The sequence below is a fragment of the Hemibagrus wyckioides genome, linkage group LG04, assembly GCF_019097595.1.
Source record: "Hemibagrus wyckioides isolate EC202008001 linkage group LG04, SWU_Hwy_1.0, whole genome shotgun sequence".
Lineage (NCBI taxonomy): Eukaryota > Metazoa > Chordata > Actinopteri > Siluriformes > Bagridae > Hemibagrus > Hemibagrus wyckioides.
The window spans coordinates 3,381,199-3,405,451 of NC_080713.1; the positions used below are offsets into that span (position 1 = coordinate 3,381,199).

Genomic DNA, 24,253 nt, shown 5'->3' on the forward strand with positions numbered 1-24,253 from the left:
AACAAACAAGACAGAATTTACACTGATTATTTAATAATTTAATTCGGGGATAATTACTGCTTCATATCAGAATTGAAAAGAAAAGACACTGGACAGGCCACGCCTACAAGACGATACCGCTAACAGTTCCGTCATCGTTTTGGTCGTGTGTAGAAAAACACCTCGAAAACCAGAGCTGTACAGCTTCCTGTTTTGGGCCTGGTTCTTGTTTCTTGTTTCGTGGGAAAAATACACACGTCCACGCACTCGACTGGCGCCATTAAAAACACGTGAAGAACCGTTGCACCTTCCAGCTGCTTGGCTTTCCACTGTGTCACACAAACAAGCTGACATCAAACACAACACGGACCTTCCCAGAGGCAAACACACAGCCATGGTGTGCCTTCGAGTGTGTGTGAGTGTGAGTGTGTGTGTGTGTGTGTGTGTCTGTGTGAGGGATTCAGATTAGCAGGCTTTTGTGTGGTGTTGGCAGTGCATGACCAGAGCGAGCATATGGAGGCAGGCTTGTCGGAGCGCCGCTATGCACACCAGGTGTGAAATGGCCTGTTTAATTAAGTGCTGATGTTGTTCTAATGCAGGATGGGAGAGAGCGAGAGAGAGAGAGAGATAGAGAGAGAGAGAGAGAAAGGCTGGGTTAATGGGGGAGCCCACGGAGAGCAGAGCTACACATTAATCAAACCAGCACAGACAGTCTACTCCTCCACCGCTCCGTTTTCTTCCTCGGCGTCTGTACCAGTGTGCTTCGTTATACCGGTCAGGGTATTAACCGGGTGTTTATAAACGTACAGGATGATGGAGAAAATGTAAAGAATACTTCATTCCTTTTTCATATCTGTGTGTGTGTGTGTGTACAGGCAGATTTGGAATAGCTCAAGTGGTTAAGGCTCTGGGTTGTTGATTGAAAGATCAGGGTTTAAACCCCAGCACTGCCAAGCTGCCGTCATTGGGCCCTTAAGCAAGACCTCCAATGCCTCCTGCTCCAGGGGCGCTCTATCATGTCTGACCTTTTGCCCTGACCCCAATCCTCCATGCGTGCAGTAATGTATATGTGACTAAGGCCTCCTGGTGGTCTAGCGGCAGGATCGTGTGCTGTCATTGTTGTGGCCTGGGTTCAATTCGCAGACAGGGAGCTAACCTAGCCAATGAAGAGTTAACTCCCAGTGTCAGTCCCAAGGCCAAAAACCTGTGGCAAATCCAAACATGCGTACCAACTGAGCCGCTCCGGCGATCCCAAATAGGAAGCAGCTGAAAGAAGAACAACAATGTATATGTGACCAATAAAGGCTACTTAACTTAGCATAAGTATTTGGACAGAGCCCAAATTTTTCTTCCTCTGTAACGGATTTTGAAATTAAGCGAATAAGAATTTAAGACTATGAAGATATTTATCCAATTCTAAATTGCCCATAGGAGTGAGTGTGTGTGTGTGTGGTTGTCTGTCTATATGTGTGGCCCTGTGATGGACTGGTGACCTGTCCAGGGTGTACCCCTGCCTTTTGCCCAATGTGTGCTGGCATAGGCTCCAGCAGATCCCTGTGACCCTAATTAGGAATAAAGCGGGTATAGAAAATGGACGGAAGATATTTATCCTCTATATGTCCTCACAAGCTTAAATCTGATTCAACAAACAAACTTTTTTTCATACTTGAAGCCATGGGCACCCCCGAGTGAGGAGTTTCCTCGATTGATGTGAGATGCCAGGTCTCCACTGAGCAGGTTTTCATCAGCTGATGCTTGGTTATGGCTTTTAGGAAGATTTTAAGCAGCAGAAGAAGCAGTGTAATGTGTTTAAAGGGGATTGTATCTGGAGAAGTGTATCTAGAAGGTTGATATAGTGGTTTAGGTTCGAGTTTAGAGAGACGGGTCGCATCAGGAGTCGATACAAATGTGAACCGGCATTACAGTCTATTCAGAAATAATCAGGGAAACGGTCAGCAGCGAGGTAACAGACTGATCGTCCAGCGTGGCTAACCGTGATGCTGTGTTTTCTTTTTTTTATTTATCCTGCCTTTTCTTTCATGTGTTAAACCTCGCAGAGTAAAATCCAGGTTTTCCGGACAGCAGCTTGCACGGGACACGCCGCATAGATTTGAATGCTATTAGCATATCATAAACTGACACCAGGTTTGAGGTTCAGATGGCGGGCGTGTCGCAGAGAGCCCCATCTGCCCACCGTGACGTGTTTCAGCGCTTGGGACTGGGGCTATTCAGACACGGGACCTCCAGGAATTCAGCATGCTGTAGGGTGTGTGTGCGTGTGGTGTGTGTGTGAGAGAGAGAGTGTGTGAAGTGAATATGAGGAAATAAAAAACCCCACCAGGAAGAGTGTTTATGGCAGGGAAGCTGCAGGGACGCACTTTTTCTCTGAGTGGAGAGATGAGATGAGATGAGATGAAGGAATAGATACCGGAGGAGGACGAGGAGGAAAGCTTTTACATCTCACACACTCGCTTTTCTGATTCTGCTGAATTATTCAGGCGTCGCTTAGAGAAAGAAAACGAAAGTGAGATCTGGAAAAAAAAAGGAATGACGTGAAAAACAAAGGAGAGTGATGAAGATGAGGGGAAAAAACGTACACTTAATGGAGAGCTCAGGATCATCTACATGCCATACAGCTACAGCCGAGCTTTATCGGCTCTCAGAACTATTGGCTCTCAAAACTAAGGAATGCTTTTTGGTAATTCTTCAACAGGAAGTAGTGGAAGTTGTTCAGAAGGCTTTATACAATTATATGAACAAACTATGGGCGTGAGCAAAGAGAGTTAAAACTTCCAGCTACCCAAACCCTTGTTATAGGGTGCCAATACTTTTGCTCTATAGATTAATTCAGCTTAATTTCTGGATTTGGTTTGGATTTCTTTCTTTCTTTCTTCGTCATCAATGTCAAATGATGAGTTTGCTGAAATATTTACTGTAAATATTTACTTTTACACACCCAGGAACGAACTGAATGTGAGAATATTTCTGGAATTTTCCAGAATTTTCCTGAAATGTGAACAATATTATGCAAAGAAACCTGTCCGTCTTCTGCCAGTTTGATAACCCTGTCCTCGTGTTCGTGATCATCGATCCGAAATCTGATGTCCTTAAAGAGCAGGACAGTGTTTCAGAGTTCCACTCGTTTTCCTCTTTGCTTTTCAGGACTTCCTGTTTCTTCGATTTCTTTGGAATAAAGGGTGCGTTGGGAAGACGCTGTGTGTCTCCGGTGGATAGAGACGACAGATTTACAGTGCATAAGTGATCTCAAGTCTTCCTCGGCTGAAACGTGTCTCTCTCTCTCTCGGTCTGGTCTCATCCCTGCGTTAAACACATCCTCCTGTCCGAAAGGCATCATTTCTGAGCGTGTAGGAGGATGACGAGGACAAGACAACACGCACACACACAACTCGTGCTTAGTATTCCGTTCTTCATGCTAGTGTCATCTTTTATTGTTTTTCCTCCTCCTCCTCCTCGTCTTCCTCGTCTTCCTCCTCCCCGGTTGTGAAGTGTGACGGCTGTATTAAACCCCTCTGCGCTCGAGTGTGTATCGATTGTTGGAGCGAGGCCGGCCAGACTAATGGCTGGGAGTTGGCTACTAATTGCTGCCATGCAGACGCGACACACTTCCTTTCTGTCTCGCTTCACAACATCCTGTCACCGCCTCTTATCCTCTCACCTCTCCCTCCCTGTCTCACTGCCTTTCTCTCTCTCTCCCTCCCTCTGCCTCTCTCTCCCTTCCTTTTTCTCTCTCTCTCTGCCTCTCTCTTTCTACCTCTGTATTTCTTTCTCTCTCCCTGTCTCCCTCCCTCTCTCTACCTCTCTCTCCCTCTCTCTCTCTCTCTCCAGCTCTCTCTCTCTCCCTCCCTTTCTCTTCCTCTGCCTCTCTCTGCCTCTCTACCCCCCCCATCCCTCTCTCTGCATCTCTCTGCATCTCTCTCCAGCTCTGTCCCTCTCTCTCCCTCATTCTCTCTTTCTCTCTCTCGCTCTCTCTCTCTCTCTCTCTCTCTCTCTCTCTCTCTCTCTCTCTCTCTCTCTCTGTCTCGCTTTCTCTCTGTGCCTCTCTCTCTCACTGCCTCTTTCTCTCTCTCTCTCTCTCTCTCGTTTCATGCGTCTGTTAATATTATTGAACAGACATGATCCAGGTCAGATCAACATGAACGCAGCAGGAGATTTTTTCCTCTCTCCTTCAGAACCTCTCAACAGGTTGCAGTCACCACATTCATCATTCATGCCAGCGTTCAGTCAGCAGCGACGCCGTAATTACTGCATCCAGCAACCTGGCAAATGCCACCTCCTCCTCCTCCTCCTCCTCCTCTTATTCTTCCTCCTCCTCCTCTTCCTTCTTCTTCTTTTTCTTCTTCTTCTTCTTCACCCCCTCCATCGATAGCAAGCTTTGTCCTTTTGCCTTTAAAAGCCTTCTTCAGAAATGTCAGCTCTTAATGGCCTTTCCCAAGACAGGGCGCTTTTAATGCATCGTGTTGTTGTAATACGCCGTTGCATTAGATAGCTAGAGAGAGCAGTGTGTAACGCATTAAAACATGAGTGTGTGTGTGTGAGTGTGTGTGTGTGAGTGTGTGTATGTGTATGTGTGTGAGTGTGTGTGTGTGAGTGTGTGTGAGTGAGTGATGGCAGCTGTTTCAGTTACATATCAGCTGATGGCTCAGACTAAATTCGATCTAATTCAGGCTTTTATTTTGGAAACGGCTTTCGAGGATGGACTCTAGGGACAGACTAAAAATATTTTTTGAAAATGAAAAGTTTGTAATTTATCTTTATTTATCGATTTGATTAAAAACAGTTAAGAAATACAGATCCAGAAAAAAAAACCCTGCATCCTGGTTTATTGTTAAAACGATCAAACCATGTCGAGCGCCTCGCCAGCCACGTAAATGTTTTCTGATGCCAAAATAAATTGCTTTAATCGCGTCGATCTGTGTTTAGATGTAAATGTTCCTCGGAAACCATGGTGGTAGATAAACCAGATATTTCCTCTGCGGTTTGTGACGTTACCATGTGTGATTAGAGGAGAGCTATGATGCTAGTGTTAAAGTGTTAAAGTGTTAGTCTCTTCCCTTCTCTAGCCGATCCTCTGTCACGTTTTATCCGATCGCGTAAATGACGAACTCTAGGAAGATAATCGGACCAGAGCCGAGCTACGGAGCAGACCAAAAAAATCTTTTTAAGTTATTAAGTAATCCCAGCTGTTATTGGTGTTTACTACATTATTACTGAATATTAAGTTATTCTAGCTGTTATTACTAATTACCTCATCTATTATTACTGATTATTAAGTTATTCCAGTTGTTAGTGCTAGTAATTATGCTATCCCAGCTGTTATTGGCATTTACTACATTATTACAAGTGTTATTACTGAATATTAAGTTATTCTAGATGTTATTACTTATTATTATTAAATTATTATAGCTGTCAGTGCTAGTAATTATGCTATCCCAGCTGTTACTGGAATTTACTATATAATTACTGAACATTAGTAAGTTATTCTAGCTGTTATTACTATTAGCACACTATTCCAGCTGTTTTTATAGTTATTAAGTTATTCCAGCTGTTATTACCAGGCATTTCAGCTGCTATAGCAGGTTTACTGCATTAATCTAGGTGTTGTTACTGATTACCTCGTTATTCCATGTGTTATTACTGGTTATTAAGTTATTCCAGCTGTCATTACCAGTTATTTCAGTTGCTCTAGCAGGTTTACTGGATTAATCTAGGTGTTATTACTGATTACCTCATTATTCCATGTGCTATTACTGGTTATTAAGTTATTCCAGCTGTTATTACCGGTTATTTCAGCTGCTATACTGCATTAATTTAGGTGTTATTACTGATTATTGAGTTTAAAGACCAAAAGAATTGAAATTAGCATGTGTTTATTTTTGCCTGATGTAAGTTATCGACTTTTTTACCACACGTGAATGAAGAGACGATTATGAAGATGAATAAACGCCACGTCATGCAGCGTTCACAGACGTGACTCATGCGTGTAAACATCCCGGTGATAAACGATCACTTTGGATGTTTGGAAATGCCACGAAGAAACAAACCCTCAGACCGTCCATGTTGCAACGCTCGATTTATAAACACATCGAAATCTCCTCTTATTATTTCACCCGGTACTTTTATATAATTATTATAAATGTCTCGCTAACTATGTACATTTATGTGCCATTTTATGTGAAATGTTGCTCTGAGTCGTGACGCGATATTTTTCCGTCAGAAATCTCCTCTCTGCATGCCGAGCTCTCGGCTCCGGTACGACTTGTTGCTCTCGTTACGGGAAGGAATTCGTACACACACACACCTACACGGCTGTATTTATTTGCCATAAATTAAAAAATAAACATTTTATTGATGCAGAAATTCTTCTCTTTGTGAAACACATTCTTCATTTTTCCGTACTGACTTTAAGATTGCAGTAACTGGAGAAATTAAAGCAGCGATATGTAATGTGGGAAATGTAACGAGCGTTTTAGTAGCATTGCTCATTCTGAAGTGTTTGTGTGTGTGGGCGGTGGGGGGGTGAGAAATGATTGACAGCTTTCAGAACTGTCAATCATCATTGAGCACAGAGAGGCTGCTTTTTTCTGAATATTTATCTGAATAAATATGCCAGATTTACTTTAATCTACAAAAATATACAAAAAATGTACAAATGAAATAATATCTGGAATGGGAATACTGAGAATTGTTGCATTTGTAATTGGTTATTATTATTATTTTATTATTTTTTAAATTATTAATTATTTATTTATTCATTAATTTATTCATTTATTTATTAGATTTTTCCCAGATTTGGAGATTTGGATTTTTACTTGCTGAGAATATATATATATATATATATATATATATATATATATATATATATATATATATATATATATATATATATATATGCTAAAACTAATTCTTTAACATTAATTATAAATTAACTGTATAATTAAACTTGCAATAAAATGCAATAATTTATACAAAATTTATTTCATTTTACAGTCTATTTGTTATGCCACAAATATAGTTATTTATATTTTTTATTAAAACATTTTTTCTCTTTTTTTACAGATTAAAATTGTAAATAAAAATAATTTTTTATTCCAGCTTTAATTTTATTTTTTCTAAAAATAAACTATTAAAAAGGAGTCTAAATATGTGTTTAATAATAGGCTTTATGAGATAAATATTTAGGGAAGACTCCTCTCGTTTTGGGAATAAATTCGTACCTAAACACCTAAATCGCTATTCTTATTTTCAATGTAAAACATTAAAACGACTCATTTCTGTGTGTCAGGAACTTTCTGGCTTCATTCAAACACTGAACAAAAATATTTTTCTCTATATCCATTTTTAAAAAATGATGGAGAAATTAAAGCGGCGATATGTCATTTTTTTTCCAGTGGCACTCAGGTCTTGCTGTCCTTTCCAGCTGACTTTGTTTTTGTCTGATGAAACCCTTTCTTTTGCAACTTTTTCCGCTTTAGCTGAGAAGCCGCAATAGACCGAGGGGCGGGGCTTGATTCTGGGCCAGAACGATGTACAAAAAAAAAATTCAAAAACAAAAACAAATCTGAAATGAAGAAACCTCAATGCAATATTTAAAAAAAAAATAAAGCTAATTTATGTATTGGAATAGTGTTTGTATCAGACACCCAGAGACACTTTATTATAATGTTACACATTGCAGCTTTAAGAGACGACGAGAGTTTTTTAAAATAATTATATTAGACTTGTTTGTAATAAAAGCATTAGGTGTGTGTGTGTGTGTTCTGGGTTTTGTTGGCTCTTTGATCTGGGTAATGTATCAGTGACTGATGTGTATGTCAGATTTATGTGTTTGTGTGAAACTGACATCGCCGCTGCTGTATTTGTCCCTTGTGTGTGTGTGTGTGTGTGTGTGTGAACAAGCGTGTGGGTGTGCGTATGGCAGCTCTGAGAATGTGCGGTTTCCTGTGTGTGTTCTCACTTTGACAAGCTACAGTCATCATATGGCACTCACACAGAGAGCGGAGCAGAGCGGCTGAGGATCACGATAAATATCAGCAGGGGATAAAAATAAAAAGTTAGTAATCGCTTAATTTTTATTTTTATTTCTTTATTTGTTTCTCAGCAGGTTCCTCTATCAGTAGCGAGTCCTCCCCTGTCTCATCTCCAGCCACAAACCAGAGCTCTCCAGTGAGCACACCCAAGCGCGGTCCCCTCGGCCCGGTCATAGTGCCCCCTGGAGGCCACAGCGTGCCCAGCACCCCACCGGTGGTCACTATCGCCCCTACCAAAACGGTCAACGGCCTGTGGAGGAGCGAGAGCCGCCCCGTACGAGAGGTAACGTCTTCCTCACACCTTCTTGTCTACATACAGGACGCAGTGGCTTATGCGGAATCTTCCATTTTTTTGGGATGCACGCGGTTGTGATGCGTTAATGTTGGCTAGAACTAATTTAGAAAAGACAAATCCTAATCCCTGTTTAAGATTTATCTTTAGTTAATGAACCTGTAACGTTGATTCTAAATCACTTCACGAATTTTAAACCATCTAAATCACTGTTTACAAATTTTTTACCATGTAGCCTCGATTTTAATTAATGTTTAAAATTTTAAACCATGTAGCATAACTAATTCACTCTTTATGAATTTTAAACCGCATAACATTGATTCTAATTCAAAGTTTATGTATTTTTTACCATGTAGCATCGATTCTAAATCACCATTTACGAACTTTTAACCGCATAGCATAGATTCTAATTTTTTCAATGTTTACGAATTTTAAACCATTTGGCGTTGATTTTAAATCACTTTACAAATTTTAAACCATGTAGCATCGATTCTAATTCACTATTTACTATTCTATGTATATAAATTTTACCTGTTTAACGTCTATACTAAATGTATTTTGAGTAATTTTACCCTTTGTAACCTTGATTTTAAGTAACTTTTTGCTCATTTCAAGCCGGAATGTTTGAATTCTAAATCTCTGTTTAAACCGTGTTACGTCCATTCTAAATCAATTCCCACACACACACACACACACACACTTAATGACACACACACTTGTTTGTTGAGGGATTAGTATCTTAACGACACGCCACGGCAGAATGTCTGTGACATATGTGCATGTGACACAGCTTCCCCTCCCCATCACGTGAAACAATACCGAAAGGCCACCGGGTTGAAGGTTTCGAACAACAACTGACATCTGTGCCCCCCCCCATATAACCCCCCACCTCCCCATCCAACGCCTAGGCAGTCAAGTGCATCCTTCTATCCTCTCTCTCTCTCTCTCTCTCTCTCTGTCTCTGTCTCTCTCTCTCTTTGAAAGGATAAAGAATTACGGTCATGCTCTAATCCTTCTTATTTGCACGCACTAATGCTAACGGCAGCCGAGCTCATTACCTAAGAGACGAGTTCACAGGTTGTGACAGCCACGGCCATCATCTGTTCCCCCGCTCTGGCTTCCTTCTGACCTCTACGACCAACTCCATTAGCCCGGGGCTTCAGTAGAGGTCAGAGGTCAATAGAAGAGTATGTTTCAGCTTCGGTTTCAGCCTCTGGACTGGAGTAAACAGTATTGTTGAGTAAACACGTTATCTTTATAGGCTGATGTAGTGTCTCGTCTTAATTTCCGAGGAACTCTTGGTTACGCCGGGTGGGCTGTGGTGTGTGTGTGTGTGTGAGACAGAGAGGGCGCGAATGAGACAAGATGGAGTGTCGCTTTGCTTTCAGCGAAGGCCGTCGTTCTGCTGCTGCAGCTTGTAATTGCTTCTTAATTGCCAATTTGGATTTATCGCTCCATCTGAGTGACGCCAGCGGATGCGCACGCTTTCCCCAACGCTTTACCACGGGGAGGGCAAGGGGCAGGCGTTCACATCGGCACAGTGTACAATGCCGTGTGTGTGTGTGTGTGTTGTGGGTTCGCAGATGCTTTGTTTTAAATAGAGAGTGTTGTGAGTTTGTAGGTCAGAGAAAGGTCAGGGTCACCACAGCCATTTTTTTTTCATACACAGTAAGAACACACACTCATAGAGCCGAATGCTTTTAAACTTCAGTAAACAATTTTAATTGACATTTCTTAATTTGTCAATCACGTGATGATTCCAAGATGTGTGTGGGTTTTTTAAATTTTTTTATATATATCTGACCACGCCACAGTGTTTTGGAGTGAGGTTGATGGTGTGTTTTGCTCAGTGCTGAACAAGGTTACATGGAGGGTCATACTTCATCACGGGCAGACAAAAGACACAAAGGCGGAGCAGGGCCAGGCGGCAGACAGGCCTCAGGCTCCTAACACAGCACATGCTTCTTTCATTTTTAATGTATACAGGCCCACCACACACCTGCCGGCCCTCTGAGACACACACACACACACACATGCCAGGGGTAACGAGGGTGCTGAACTCTCAGGGCGCTAAAGACAAAATGGCCAGCAGAGGGCAGTGGAGTGTGTTTTGGAAATGAGACAGACGATGCTTTTAAACATGAATTATTAGTTGGTTTTCTTCTGCTTAAAATTAAAACTGGTCACTTTTAATATTCAAAAAATAATTCTATACGCAGTATTTATTGCTATACGACATACAAATAAATACAAATATGATATATTCCTTAGTAATACCTGATTAAAACGAATGAATTTTTATTGCGTGTTGTTTTAATGTATTATGAACATATATACGTTTTGTAAATAACTCTGAATCTGTTGTTTGAAAAGAAAAGAAAAGTGCAGCAATCTCGAGGGCCGTACGAGCTCCAACCAGCTCGCGGTTGCCTCAAGGCGCAAAGTCAAGCACTGCCATCTTAATGAGGCAGATTAAAAAGCAATTAAGACTTCTTACAATTTGCGGTAGGGAGTCATCGAACACGGAGCATCAGATCTCCTCCTTCTCCCGACCGTGTACCAAACAGATGTCGCCTAAAATCAGAAATGGACGTCGTGCCATTTTCTTACAGCGAGAACAGCGATGCACACGTCCGAAGCCATCTATTTGATTTACAGCGTGGAAATCTCCTCTCCGAGCGTCTGTATCACTTCTTTATGGCGTTCATCGAGCATGAGCCGCCGCGGCTAAATGTCAGCAGGCGAGCCACAAATAAAAAAGAAAAGCAGCACTAATAGACGGGTGTGTAGCGTTCTACACCGCCCGATCCGTCTCGGTGATAGTCGCAGGGGAGGCAGGAAGCTGGGAGGGGGTTTGAGATGCCTCTGATTTTGACTTCTTTTGACGTATCCGAGGCACTTTTCTGCCTGGATGCACATCAGCGAGTGACCCTCCTCCTTCTCGTCCCCGCGAGCGCTTACAAAGCCATTAGCAGTGCCGGGTACTCAGGAGAGGCAGGAGGGGTCAGGGGGCACGTGTGGGCGCCGAACGGAGGCCGACTCGCTGCTAAGTGGAGAGCGTTAAACAGAGAGAGATAAAGAGGAACTGACAGGGAGGAGGTACAAGCACCAGAGGCATTTAATATTACATGTGAGCAGTGTTGAGTGGCGACGGGTCATTGGCTGGGACACGGAGGTAATGGTGCTCTAAATGGGCTTTTCTCCAGAGGAAGGCTGCCAAAAGGATGTCCACAGTTTCACACAGCTTCACTTTACCGTTCTCGGCCCACCTGTCTGCGTCGTTTCGGCTCAGGGGCGTCCATACGTCGCGCCTGTTCTTCCTCAGGTCTCAGTACATCTCCTGCTCTTCGGCGTGGCACCTCGTACGTCCCTGTGGATCCATCAGATCTGACTGAATAGAAAGTTCAGCGCTTGTTCTCCATGAAGATTTCATTTTCACAATAATCTGTTAGTTGCAGAATTTCCTGCTAGTTACATGCTTGAGGCTTAAGTACATGACCACAGTACTGACTCAGCACCGATACCGGTACCAGGAACTCATAGTACTCAGAGGCAGCGCTGTTTAGAATGATAATGTTGGTGTCTGAAATCTGTGAACTGCTTGTGTAGGATCTGTGTAAAGAATAAATCGTTTTAGATTTCAAGGTTCTTATTAAAGGTCCTGTGTGTGTGTGTGTGTGTGTGCTGTTAGACTAATCTAATGAGACAAGTGTGTCATCCTCAGTATCTTCACTGCATTAAATCTCTCTATCTCTGTGAATCCGTCCCTCTCACAGTCAGAGTCGGGCCCCCGTGGTGTCAGTCGAGAGCGTTTGGCGCCTGAGGCTCAGGAAAAGGGCGGCCCTTCTGTTCCAGCCCACCTCATAGGAAACCCGTATGCGTTCGGCCTGACGTCTGGATCTGTGATGCAGGATTCACGCTTTCAGCCCCTTAAGTAAGTTTGACTTTCTCCAACACGCTGAGAGACGGGGAATGGATTCACGTTCACGCTAGCACCAGAATGTCGGCTGACAGCACTGACACACATTAATCAAACCTTTTTTCGTGTAGCAGCCTGCCAAGGCAAATGCCCCATGGCGTGCCCCCCGCCGGAGTACCAGAGGAGTACCTGCGCGGTTTCCGTCCGTACGCCACGGCCGAGGACCTGCGCATGCCCTCACTGCCCCTGGGCCTGGACCCGGCCACTGCTGCAGCCGCTGCTGCTAATTATTATCACCCCAGCTACCTGGTTCATCCCTCGTTCTCCCATTACAGGTAATAGCACACATGATGCCTCTTTTCTCTATCTATCTATCTATCTATCTATCTATCTATCTATCTATCTGTCTGTCTGTCTGTCTGTCTGTCTGTCTGTCTATCTATCTATCTATCTGCCCATCTGTCTGTCTGTCTGTCTGTCTATCTATCTATCTATCTATCTATCTGCCCATCTGTCTGTCTGCCTGTCTGTCTGTCTGTCTATCTATCTATCTATCTATCTATCTATCTATCTATCTATCTATCTATCTATCTATCTATCTGCCCATCTGTCTGTCTGTCTGTCTGTCTGTCTATCTATCTATCTATCTATCTATCTATCTATCTATCTATCTATCTATCTATCTATCTGTCTGTCTGTCTGTCTGTCTGCCTGTCTGTCTGTCTGTCTGTCTGTCTATCTATCTATTCTATAAAGAAATATCTAGACTGGAGTCTTTCTTTACACCAGTATTCCTCTCACTGCCAGTGTCACATTCACATCCCTCAGGAGAATAACTCTCTCCCTTTGTCTTTCTCTCTCTCTAAGGATGGATGATCCTTTCTTGTCGGCACTGAGGTCTCCGTTTTATCCTTTACCTGCAGGGGGCGCTCTGCCCCCACTGCACCCGTCTGCCGTGCCCATGCACCTCCCAGGGGTGCGTTACCCTGGCGACCTCAGCCATGCCTCGCTGTCCAGTCTGCAGTCTGAGAGGTAAGCGCACACACACACACACACAGACATCTGTACACACACACACATATTTCTGAGTGTTATGAAAGCTGTTCCTGACTCTCTCCCCTCCTCCCTTTCTCTTTTCCTCTCTTCCTTCATGTGTGTCGTCTCTCCCCAGGCTCCAGATGGAAGATGAGCTTCGTCAGAGAGAGAGAGAGCGCGAAAGAGAGCGCGAACGGGAAAAGGAGCGGGAGCGCGAGGCAGAACGAGAGAAAGAGCGAGAAAGAGAGAGGGAGCGAGAACGAGAGCGAGAGAAGGAGCTCGAGAGGGAAAGGGAGAGGGAGCGAGAGAGAGAAAGGGAGCGGGAGAGAGAGAAAGAAAGAGAGCGAGAGAGGGAGAGAGAGAGAGAGCTGGAGAGACAGAAGGAGAGAGCAGCACGAGAGAAGGAGCTGCAGGTGTCCAAGGCCATGGAGGGACACTACCTGGCTGAGCTTCACGCTCTGAGAGGCCAGGCCGAGGAACGAGCGAAGGCTGCCGAGAGACTCACTCCCAACAGAGCAGGTAACACGGGAGCGCTACACTCCAGCATGTGTCTTATCTTTATTGTGTATCAGTGCAGTCAGGTGTTAGCCTTGACCTCTGGAACATATGGTGTGATTTGGTTCTTTTTATGTGGACACCTGACCAGCACACCTATACGGTCTGTTTGTTGGACATTCCCGTTCCAAAACTATAGCTTTCATATTTATTCTCCCTCTAACACTGTACGTTTCTTCTCCAGATAAAACCAAAGAGCCCACCCTTCCTGCTCCTAAACCAATCCAGGCTGGCCTGCACTCTTCAATAAGCTCCTCCCACCATCCGGTGCCCACCCTGATTTCCGCACACGGCATGTACCTTGGACCAGGGGGGACGGGACCCGGGGCTCTGACGCCCGCCATGATTCTGCAGCGCAACAATGAGGAGGAGCGGTGGCTGGCTCGGCAGAGGAAACTACGGCAGGAGAAAGAGGACAGACAATACCAAGTGTCCGAGTTTCGCCAGCAGGTTCTGGAGCAACATCTAGACATCGGCCGGCCAGGAGAGGCACCCGAACTACGGAACGAGGGGCCGAGGTACAGAGGCTCATGTTCTATGGGTTAAATGAACCTTACACTCGTTTATGTATCGTTTTGTTTAAAGAAACCTACAATAGTGTAATCGAGGGGCGGGGCTACGAAAAGAGCTCCGTTTGTGACGTCACAAAATAGACTGAGTGGATTTGGACCTGTCAGAGTCCTATATGCAAATGAGCATGATGACATGATATCTGAGAATTTAACTAAACAAACAGAGACTCGTATGCTGAAATTTCCTAATATTTACACTCTTTTCTAACCAGCTCACTGTTTCTAATTTGCATATCATGAATATTCATAAATCCAGACATAATGAGGTTAAAGTTGTGCAGATGTTTCTAGGCCATTCTTAGCAGTTTTTTAGGTGTTTAGTCATTTAATAGACCACAACATGGGGTACTGTTTCTCTGGCTTATTTTGGTGATGGTGTACGCTCCTCGTTTCCATGGTGACCTGCATCCTAGTGCGTGGAGTTGCTTTGAATTGGTTAGCATTTAGTTGGGAAGTCGCACTATTCTTAGTGTCAGTGTTACTCTGGGCTCTGGCATTGCTGCAGGGTGGGAAGGTTGTGCCAGCAGAGAGAGAGAGAAAGAGAGAGAGAGAGAGAGGGGGGGGGATTGTCTTTGATTTTGGTAGCTCTTTAGGAAGTGACTGAGACGTGTTTTTGTATTGTTTTCTTTGAATTTCTCATTTCTGATCAGACAAGCCTCAATACACACACACACACACACAATAATAATTATTGTTTAACCTGTTGAGGCTCTGACCTCAGCGATAGTCCCACATGGGAACCTCCGCACTTTGTTTACAGTCGGCTTTCCTACCTGCGTAACCTGAGCTTTTGCTTTTGTTGCACTGGAGAGGTCAGATCCAGTGTAGGAGTTAGCGGCGGTTTTACGGCTGAGTGAACGTGTGTGTGTGTGTGTGTATGTGTGTAAGCCACACTGATAATTACAGCGCTCGTGTGATCAGATGTCTCAGCACGCTCTGATCTGATTAGCTTATTTGAGGGTTAAGGACAAATTTAATGAGGGAGTCTCAAGCACAGAAATAGAGTGAGAGGAAGTACACGTCTGTGAAAAAGCCAGTTTTTGTTTATCCAACTCCATTTCCTGTCAGGTGAAGAATATGACGATGAAGAGCACTTTAAAGGCGTATGCGTTTCCCTCTTTTCCCACAACTGCAAATGAAGCTGGTGTTTGTTTTAATCTCTAAGCTTTATTTAGATCTATTTAATGATGATGGAGGCAAAAAAAATAAAAGTGATGTGTAACGGATGTGTAATTTGTATATTCATATTCTTTATTTTCCACACAGGCCCATCCCAAACCATCAGGAATCTGGAGGCAGAGAGCGGGAGCGAGAGCGGGATATCCACCCCCACCTCGGTGCTCCTCCACCTCTCATCTCCCCCAAACCGCAGCCCAGAGACCATGCCCCTGCCCCTCCCACCACCCTCTGGAACCCCGCCTCGCTGATCGAAACCTCTTCTGAGTCACGGCGGTCTCTCCACGAGCCACATTCAGGTCCCTACGACATCAGCCGCCTCGCTCCGCCTCCCACCAAAACCGAGCGCCATTTCAGCTCGGAAAAGCCCAAAGACGGTCATGAGAAGTTCCCGCTCATCCGGCCTACGGGTTTCTCCGAGCCCCGCCCTTTCCTGGCCGAGCTGGAGAAATCCACACAGTCCTTTTTGAACCAGCAGAGGGCGGCGCTGAGTCTGAGCACACAATACGGAGAGCTGAGCGGTACTCTAAAGAGCAGTTCGGTCCATAAGGGCCTACAGGGACCACCGATGAGGCCGGGAAGCGATTCCGTGCTTGTGTACGATGAATATCTGCAGCTGCCTCGACGACTGGTTAGCAAACTGGACCTGGAGGAGAGGAGGAGGAGGGAAGCGAGAGAGAAAGGTAGGTTGTGGTTTAACATTGGCTTTAGGTTAAATTTAGCGGGAATAGTTCTTGGAAATATAACCAATATGTGTGGTCTGGGTCTTGATTACAGCCAGTGTGTGTATGAGTGAATTAAATAAAAAGTGTTTTTTACATCCATTCAAGAAGATAAAGCAGATAAAGGGTCATGTTTTCCGACACGCAGCTTAACTTCCTCTCGTTATCAAGTGGTTATAATATTAATAACCCATCGTCCGTGTTGAATGGAGCGCTGAGTGACTGGCTGTGCTGTCCTACACAGGGTATTACTACGAGCTGGATGACTCGTACGACGAGAGCGATGAAGAGGAGGTGAGAGCTCATCTCCGGAGAGTGGCCGAGCAACCGCCACTCAAACTGGACGACTCCACTGAGGTAATGCAGTGCTGCACACTCCAAAAAGCACTTCACACACACACACACACACTCTCACTCTAATGCTGTATGGGTGATAATTAAAGCCCTGAGAGAAAAAATATCCACTTTCTGTCTCTCTCTCTCTGTGCTCCTCACTCTGGCTGTAGAAGTTGGACTTTCTGCGGATGTTCGGTTTGACCACCGTGTCTCGACGAGAAGAGCTGCTGGAGCATAAGAGGAGGAAGAGGAGGAGGATGCTCCGGGAACGAAGCCCTTCACCTCCGGCTGTGGCCAGCAAGCGCCTGCCTCCTCCGCTTAGCACCCGCTTCACTCCTGAGGAGATGGACAACAGCCCGGAGCTGGAGGCCAAGAAACGCTTCCTCACCATGTTCAGCCTCAATCACCTGAGCATGCAGCAGAGGAAAGGTATAACGTGTATAAACACACACACACAGTGTTTCTTTTTTTACTCAGTACTAAAGGTTCAATGATTGCTTAAGACAAGCATCAGTTCGTTTCTATGGTAACAGCTCATTCATTATTAATACAGATTTATATTGAGAACATGGAGTTTTCTGTAAGATGGTGAACATTTTTATGGAATGAGTCTCCAGTGTCAGTGCTTTGGAAGCGCCTTCAAGACAGGAATTTTACACTTTGTGCTTTCTTTGGGTTTTTTGGTCTTAGAAATAAAAGAAAGAAATGATGCTAGCTGCTATAAACAGTCTGAAGTTTGAACAGATCACACCCCAGTGTTTTATTCCTTAATAATAATACATTTGTTTGGTCATATTTTCTACCACTTGGCTTCAGACCAAGGAACAGCGTTAATCCAGAAGCTTCTTTAACAGCCGTGTCTCTTGTACCGTTGACGCCGTACTGACGCGTTCACAACTCCGAGCGTCTCAATAGTCTTCCCCTCGTACCGCTGACACTCGCTGCTCTCACGTTCTCAGACGAGGCTCTGAAGTGTGTTTCCTTTATTTACTTCTGACAGAGAATGAGAGAGTGGTGGAGCTGCTCCATGCCATTAAAAAGAAAACTGTGACTCTAGACACCATTAGGCATAATCCTTTCCCGCTGTGTAAGAGCCCGCTGCTCCATCAGCATGGTAAGGTGTACACACACACACACACAAACACACACTGTTTAATTCTCAATTCTGATTGGTCAGCAGGTGTTGATTCATTTTCCATATCAGCAGCTCTCACATCGTTTCAGGCTGTAATTTAGCTCACGGGTTTATGACAGTGATGCGTCATCGTTTCTATGGTAACCAGTATGGCTTCACATAATCTAAAGCTAGTAATGAAAAGATTAAATATGTTACAGTGGAACCTCAGCTTACGAATGCCATTCCTTTTCACCTTAAGAATTTTGCCGGAAATTTGCATCGTCATATGAAGAATTTTCAGCACACGGACTGAACCGAACCGAACCGAACGCCGGCTAAGTCGCGCGTACGTCCGAGAGCCACTCAAAACTTGTTAGCGTCAGTGGAAAGCCGAATTTTTTCGCATATTACGAAGTTTTTTCAGTCAGTGAAAGCTGTTTGTAAAGAGTCAACCCACGATACCAACGTTACCTCCGGCACCCGTTCGCAGTTTGGTGGTGTGGGCGGTCTGTTCTATTTTTAGCCCAAGCTTGGTGGCACCACCTCCTGTGAGGAGCCTGGACATGGAATGCTTGGCTTGGGTCAGTTCTTGTAAGCAGCCATACAGTTTACATACGCTTCATATTGGTCATATCGGTCATATTTTTGGGCGGCTGGAACGGATTATCTACATTTACATTATTTCTGATGAGAAAATTTGTTTCAATACACATTTTCACCTTAAGAGTCTCCAGCGTCAGTAGCCTTAAATAACATCAACAGAAAGGAGAAAAACAAGGCTGATGAGGACTTTCTATATATTTAAAGCTATACATCTACTTATATATATTTATATCTGTATGTATAGCTATACTATAACAGTTCATTTGTTTCATGGACATTTAAACACATCATTAAATGTAACTCTAAAGGGATAAAATAATGAAATAAAATAATAAAATTCTTGGCTTCTCAGAGGAATAAAACACTTGAGGATGTGCTGTTACAGGCAACCCAGTAACTCTGTCACCGATTATCTTCCTGTAACTAAACGAATAAACTAGCTTGTCGTCTTTGATTTATTAACAGCAGCGCCCGATTTCTTTTTGTGTTTGCGCACCATGATGAGAAAGACAATATGGCGTTTGTGCTGCACTCGCTGCTCCAGTCTCCAGTGTTATCAGTCTCGTTAAACCAGATGGTGTGTATTGTGTGCAGTGGCAGCTCCAGATGTTGAACATGGAATTATTCTTGGTTGCTTTGCTTTCTTTAATGAGTACGCTGGAATTTTACACCCTTACATTCCTTAGGAAAAAAAGCGTATGATGCTGAATGCTGAGGATCTCTCTCTTTTTTTGTATGTCGCTTCACAGATTCCTCTTCATCGCAGTCTCCAGGTCAGTCAGGCAAGTTAGTCAGCGCCAGACCCCCCAGTCCACCACCTCCATCCGCCGGACCTCCTGCCGAACCTTCCTCTGCTCCACCTCCCGAGCACCTCAGACCCATCTCTGAGCCTCTCAGACAGAAGGACACGCCCCATCCCCTGCCGTACACCGAAAAAAACAGAGGCAGTGACATAATCCTGAGCAAAAAGCCCTCCAGCCTGCTGAACAGTGTGCGTCCTCCAGCGCACCCTAAAGATGGAGTGGGCAGCCTGAACGGCCGGACCAAGACGTGGGAGAGCTTCACGGCAGAGGAGTTCGCCCAGCAGTTCCACGAGTCGGTGCTGCAGTCCACGCAGAAAGCACTGCAGAAGCACAAAGGTGAGCTTTCTCCCTTTTTTTGTATGTTATAAAAAGATATTTAATATTATATTTATTAAAAAATATATATTTGCAAAGAAAATATTATTTGCAATATTTTACTCTTTATTAGTTTCTATTTATTTTATCCATTTTTTTAATAACAGGATTGTGCGTAAACATTAACGTCATCTTTTTTAACCTGTCTGTTTCTTCTCCTCCCACCAGGTGGCGCCTCGGCCATCTCCGAGCCCAACCACACGCTGGACTCCACGGTGCACTACAACATCCCGGAGCTGCAGGGCGGCGCGGGCCGCAGCACACACCCTCACACACACCCCTCGGTCCAGCCCAACGGTCTGCACTGCCCCCCTGTGGCCCGGCGAGACGGACCGCCACGACCCGAACTCTCCACCGAGGAAGACTCAGATGAAGGAGATGATGAAGAGGAGGAAGAGGAAGAGTCTCTGGGACACCGGTGGAATGGGATCGAGTCCATCTTCGAAGCGTATCAGGAATACGTTGAAGGTGAGGGGACGATATCAGAGCCGTAGAGATCGTCACACTGCCTGCATCGGCTTAGAAACTGCAGCTAAATAAACATAAATATTTATTTAAACATAAATTAATATAATCTGCATTCATAACAGAGCAGATGTTTTATTTTATTTTATTTTCTCAGCTTTTTTTAATCTAATTAGGATTAGCCGTAGCGAAAGCGATACTGCACTCACACTGCAATACACTACAATAACACTACACATAAATCAAATTAAATTAAATTAATAAATAGAAATAAAATAAATTCAGAGAAAGTGGAAATAATAATAGCATATAGGCCAGATAAGCTGTAAGTCAATGCTCCAGGATTTTGCGATCGCAGAAATAAACACAAAACCAAGTGAAATGACTATAAAATGATGCGGATTTTCCCCAGATTTGGCAACCGAGTAAATTTTTCAAAAAGACACACATTTGCCGCAGATTTCGGTCGTGTGAACACAAATTAAGCCGAAATCTAATTCCAGTCACGTGTGTGTGGAACAGGAGCACGGCTCTCATAGAAAGTCATGGTGTGTGTGTGTGTGTGTGTCTAGATGTTAGGATATTGAGCAATTTTGGCTGCGACAATTACAAAAAAACCCTCTGGAGAAACGGATAAATCTACTGCACTGAAAAATAAGTGCATTTCATACTGAAGTCTGTTGCTGTAGTGTTGCTGTGTTCATCAGGCTCTCTATAAGAGTGTGTTACTGTCGTTACTGTGAAGCGAACTGAAGTGCAGGTCACTCACTAATTATCTCTCTCTCTCTTTTTTTTGTTCCTCATCCTGTTCGATCTCATCTCAGAGCAAAATATTGAGCGTGAGGTGTTGCACAGTCAGTGCAGAAAGCTGGAAGCCCAACACTACAACCTCAGCCTGGCTGCTGAACAGGTCTCTCACTCCATGGGGGTAAGAGTTGATCTTTATATTTTTTGTATTTTAGATAACCATACACCAATCATAACATTATGACCACCTGGACCACATAATATTGTGTTGGTCCAACCTTCCTGCTGGCAAAACAGCACAAACCCGTCGAGGCATGGGATCCAGTAGATCCCTGAAGGTCCCTGAAGTGGTCACTATCTATCTATCTAGATACTGACCACTGCAGACCGGGAACACCCCACAAGAGCTGCAGTTTTGGAGATGCTCTGATCCAGTGGTCTAGCCATCACAATCTGGCCCTTTGTCAAACTCGCTCAAATCCTTACACTTGTCCATTTTTCCTGCTTCTAACATCAACTTTGAGGAGAAAATGTTGACTTGCTGCCTAATATATCCCACCCACTAACAGGTGCCATGATGAGGAGATACTCAGTCTTATTCACTTCACCTCTTAGTGGTCATAATGTTATGCCTGATCGGTGTATATCATTACGTAAACGTGTAATATTGAGAGTATATCGAATGATCCAGCTCTGAAATGTCTGTCGTGTGTGTGCTGCAGGAGCTGATGGCTCAGAAGCAGAAGCTGGCGGCCGAGAGGGAGAAGCTTCAGGCCGAGCTGGAGCACTTACGGAAGTGTCTGAACATTCCACATACGGCCTGGAGCAGGGCTCACTTCAAGGGATATCCTCCCAGGTGACATCACACTGAATCACCTGCGCCTGTGCTTCGTCCACCCCCCCTCCTTTTCCCTCTTTTCTAACGCCCGGACTCCGGCCCCCCTCCGGTCCTCCATGACAGAACGAGGGAGGAGGTTCGGAGAGATGGTGCACCGTGAGTACGCTGAGAAGCTGAGAAGGACTGATGCTTAAACGCCAAGCCCACAATCTGACATAAATATGTGCCATGGAGGTGTAGGACAGGTGCCACGCCCGCTACCAAGCAACCCACCTGGATCTCGGTCCATCACACACACACACAAACACACACGCAGAGGTACACACAGCGATCCATGCCTTGCTAGGACGGATCGCGTAGACAAACCGAACGTTCACGTGACTCCCCCAAAAACGTATATCGCCATGGCAACCGCACCATCTCCGCACCTCGGAGGAGATCCGAGGAACTTTCTCAACTGGAAATGCACTTACGAGACAAAACCAGAAGAACTAACTACCTGGAGGTACTGTGTTATAACAAGAAAAACTCCTTTCAAAAATAAAATGCACATTTTTTTTTGTTGTGGGGGGGGTTAAAAAAAAAAGAATTAAGGAAAGTTTTATTCAAGAAAAAAGAATTTTTAAAGAGGTGCTTCAGCCTTGTATTGTAAATAGCGAAACAAAATGGAAAGGAATTTTTGTATGTTTTTATTACTTACCTTAATTGTTCTTTGACGAAGAAGAAGAAGGAAAAAAAAGAAGAAGAAGAAGAAAAAAAAAGAAGCCTGCCATTTTTAAAAAACAGAAAAAACGAAAGAAAAAATATGCACATGCTTTTTAGGGCGTTAAGCTGGAGCCTTGCTTTTAGTGTTTGTATTGCTGCTGGTCAGGATAAAGGACGGAGACACACCTCCGGCACATGTGTGTGTGTGTGAGAGAGAGAGAGTGTGTGTGAGAGAGAGTGTGTGTATGTGTAGCCTACCACAGTAGCATCCGTCCCTGAAGGCAGAACGTCACCACTCTCCCCCTCCCTGCACTCTGGACTACTACCGTAGGCTCATGACCATTCAATTGTTTTTATATATATATATTTTATTTTTTATTTTTATGGTGAAACAGCATGCATTCTGTACGTCCAATCCCCCTTTTTATTTTTCTATCTTAAAATTTTGCATAATGGATGTTTAAACAGTGAGTACTGTGCCAAAGGTACCCACAGAGCCACAAATCACGATCATGCCATTACCTTTATTAACACAAGAGCTGACGGCCAAATAAAGCCTCCTTCGCGCCGATGCTAAGCTCAAATGCGCGAGGTCCACTCACGTATCGTTTTTAGCATCAGATATAAACGGATATAATGACATGATGCGTGTGTGTGTGTACTCAGGTTAGAAGTACTTAAAACACACACACACACACGGCTTAAAATCTGACCTTCTACCCTACCTAGTGAGTGTTGAAAGTGAATAAGACGAACACACGGCTCCTTATCCAGCCCAAAAAAAGCCACGAGGAAGTTTTAAATTTGTCTAATTTTCACGTGAGACTCGATAAAAACATGAACCATCATTACTATCATTATACTATAAAAAAGATCCATGGTTTCGTAATGATAAAGCACCTCTCTTAAATGACCAAGCCACATCTCTCCAGCTTTATCCCTCATGAATAACGCAGGGATCTATGAATATGCATGATGTGCAAATTAGCAACACCTCCCACATCCTCCTGCCTTTCCTTAATAGCTAGCTGGCTAGATGATTAATGCAAAAAAATATATGATATAAAATCATCCACATCCTTTGACGTGATTGGTGCAAATCTATGGCTTTGTTTAGTGACATCACAAACATAGCCCTGCCCATAGAGTAGTTTTGTACAGAGAGGCATACAGAGATTTAACCGCATCTATATAAGGAGAAAATGTTACTCAAGACTTACTCGTTTATATGCTTCAAGGTATCACAGACCCAAAGAATCATAATCAGCTCGCGCAAAAACGTGATTCGTTGTCCTGTCTGCTAGCTTACTAACGCTAGCCTGTTTTATCTCCTAATCTCTGAGGTCTGCCACGTTCCTCAGTGTCTCCATTCACGCTCTCGTCCCGTCAGCGGTAGGCCAAAGCAGCAGCTACGTTAGCAAAGTCACCTGACATTTCTCAAAACAATCAGTCAGCTTATCCCAGGTTCATGTCATTAGCGCTCAGGCTCACAGGATGGACCGCACCAGGAGGCGGATCCATGTTTACAGACCAGAGGCTGGCCCTAAAGAGCATCCATCATGTGCAAGTGTGTGTGCTTGAGTGAGCACTACCACTGCCTGTCCAGGAGCAGGGACACACCCTCACTCACGCTCTCTCTCTCTCTCTCTCTCTCAGTGACTCTCACCCACCCACCCATCACACACACACACACACACTCACAGCAAATGCCCCCCATCTTCCCCCCATACCACCACAACCACCCCCCCTGAAACCCAATGGAGGATGTCTAGATGCTGTGAAATCATGTTTTTAAGGAAAAAAAATGTACTTGTTTGAATTCAATGTAATGTAATATATTCTTTGTTGAATGTAGTAATTAGGTATTTATGAATATATTGCTGTAATTTCAGACAAAAAAATAAAAACGCTTCAGAACTGAACTTTTGACTCAAGGTCTGTGGTTTAATCTCATTTATTTTTTCCC

General features: G+C 44.0%; 1 protein-coding gene across 5 annotated transcripts in view; it reads left to right on the top strand.

The window, feature by feature from the left end:
• Nucleotides 1–24,221, top strand: part of gse1b (Gse1 coiled-coil protein b) — a 237,559-nt gene extending 213,338 nt beyond the window's left edge. The window contains exons 4-17 of one of the 5 annotated variants that reach the window (XM_058387659.1): nucleotides 8,102–8,310; nucleotides 12,096–12,253; nucleotides 12,373–12,573; nucleotides 13,106–13,270; nucleotides 13,410–13,792; nucleotides 14,013–14,346; nucleotides 15,667–16,259; nucleotides 16,543–16,655; nucleotides 16,805–17,063; nucleotides 17,635–17,748; nucleotides 19,104–19,493; nucleotides 19,701–20,000; nucleotides 20,822–20,925; nucleotides 21,467–24,221. In XM_058387659.1, the coding sequence (XP_058243642.1) occupies nucleotides 8,102–8,310; nucleotides 12,096–12,253; nucleotides 12,373–12,573; nucleotides 13,106–13,270; nucleotides 13,410–13,792; nucleotides 14,013–14,346; nucleotides 15,667–16,259; nucleotides 16,543–16,655; nucleotides 16,805–17,063; nucleotides 17,635–17,748; nucleotides 19,104–19,493; nucleotides 19,701–20,000; nucleotides 20,822–20,925; nucleotides 21,467–21,604 (3,461 nt within the window). In that variant the 3' untranslated portion in view covers nucleotides 21,605–24,221. Of the gene's footprint in view, nucleotides 1–8,098; nucleotides 8,311–12,095; nucleotides 12,254–12,369; nucleotides 12,574–13,105; nucleotides 13,271–13,409; nucleotides 13,793–14,012; nucleotides 14,347–15,666; nucleotides 16,260–16,542; nucleotides 16,656–16,804; nucleotides 17,064–17,634; nucleotides 17,749–19,103; nucleotides 19,494–19,700; nucleotides 20,001–20,821; nucleotides 20,926–21,466 lie in introns of all 5 variants that reach the window. The other 4 variants (XM_058387657.1, XM_058387658.1, XM_058387656.1 and 1 more) reach the window with 4 other exon arrangements.
• Nucleotides 24,222–24,253: the final 32 nt, after the last annotated feature.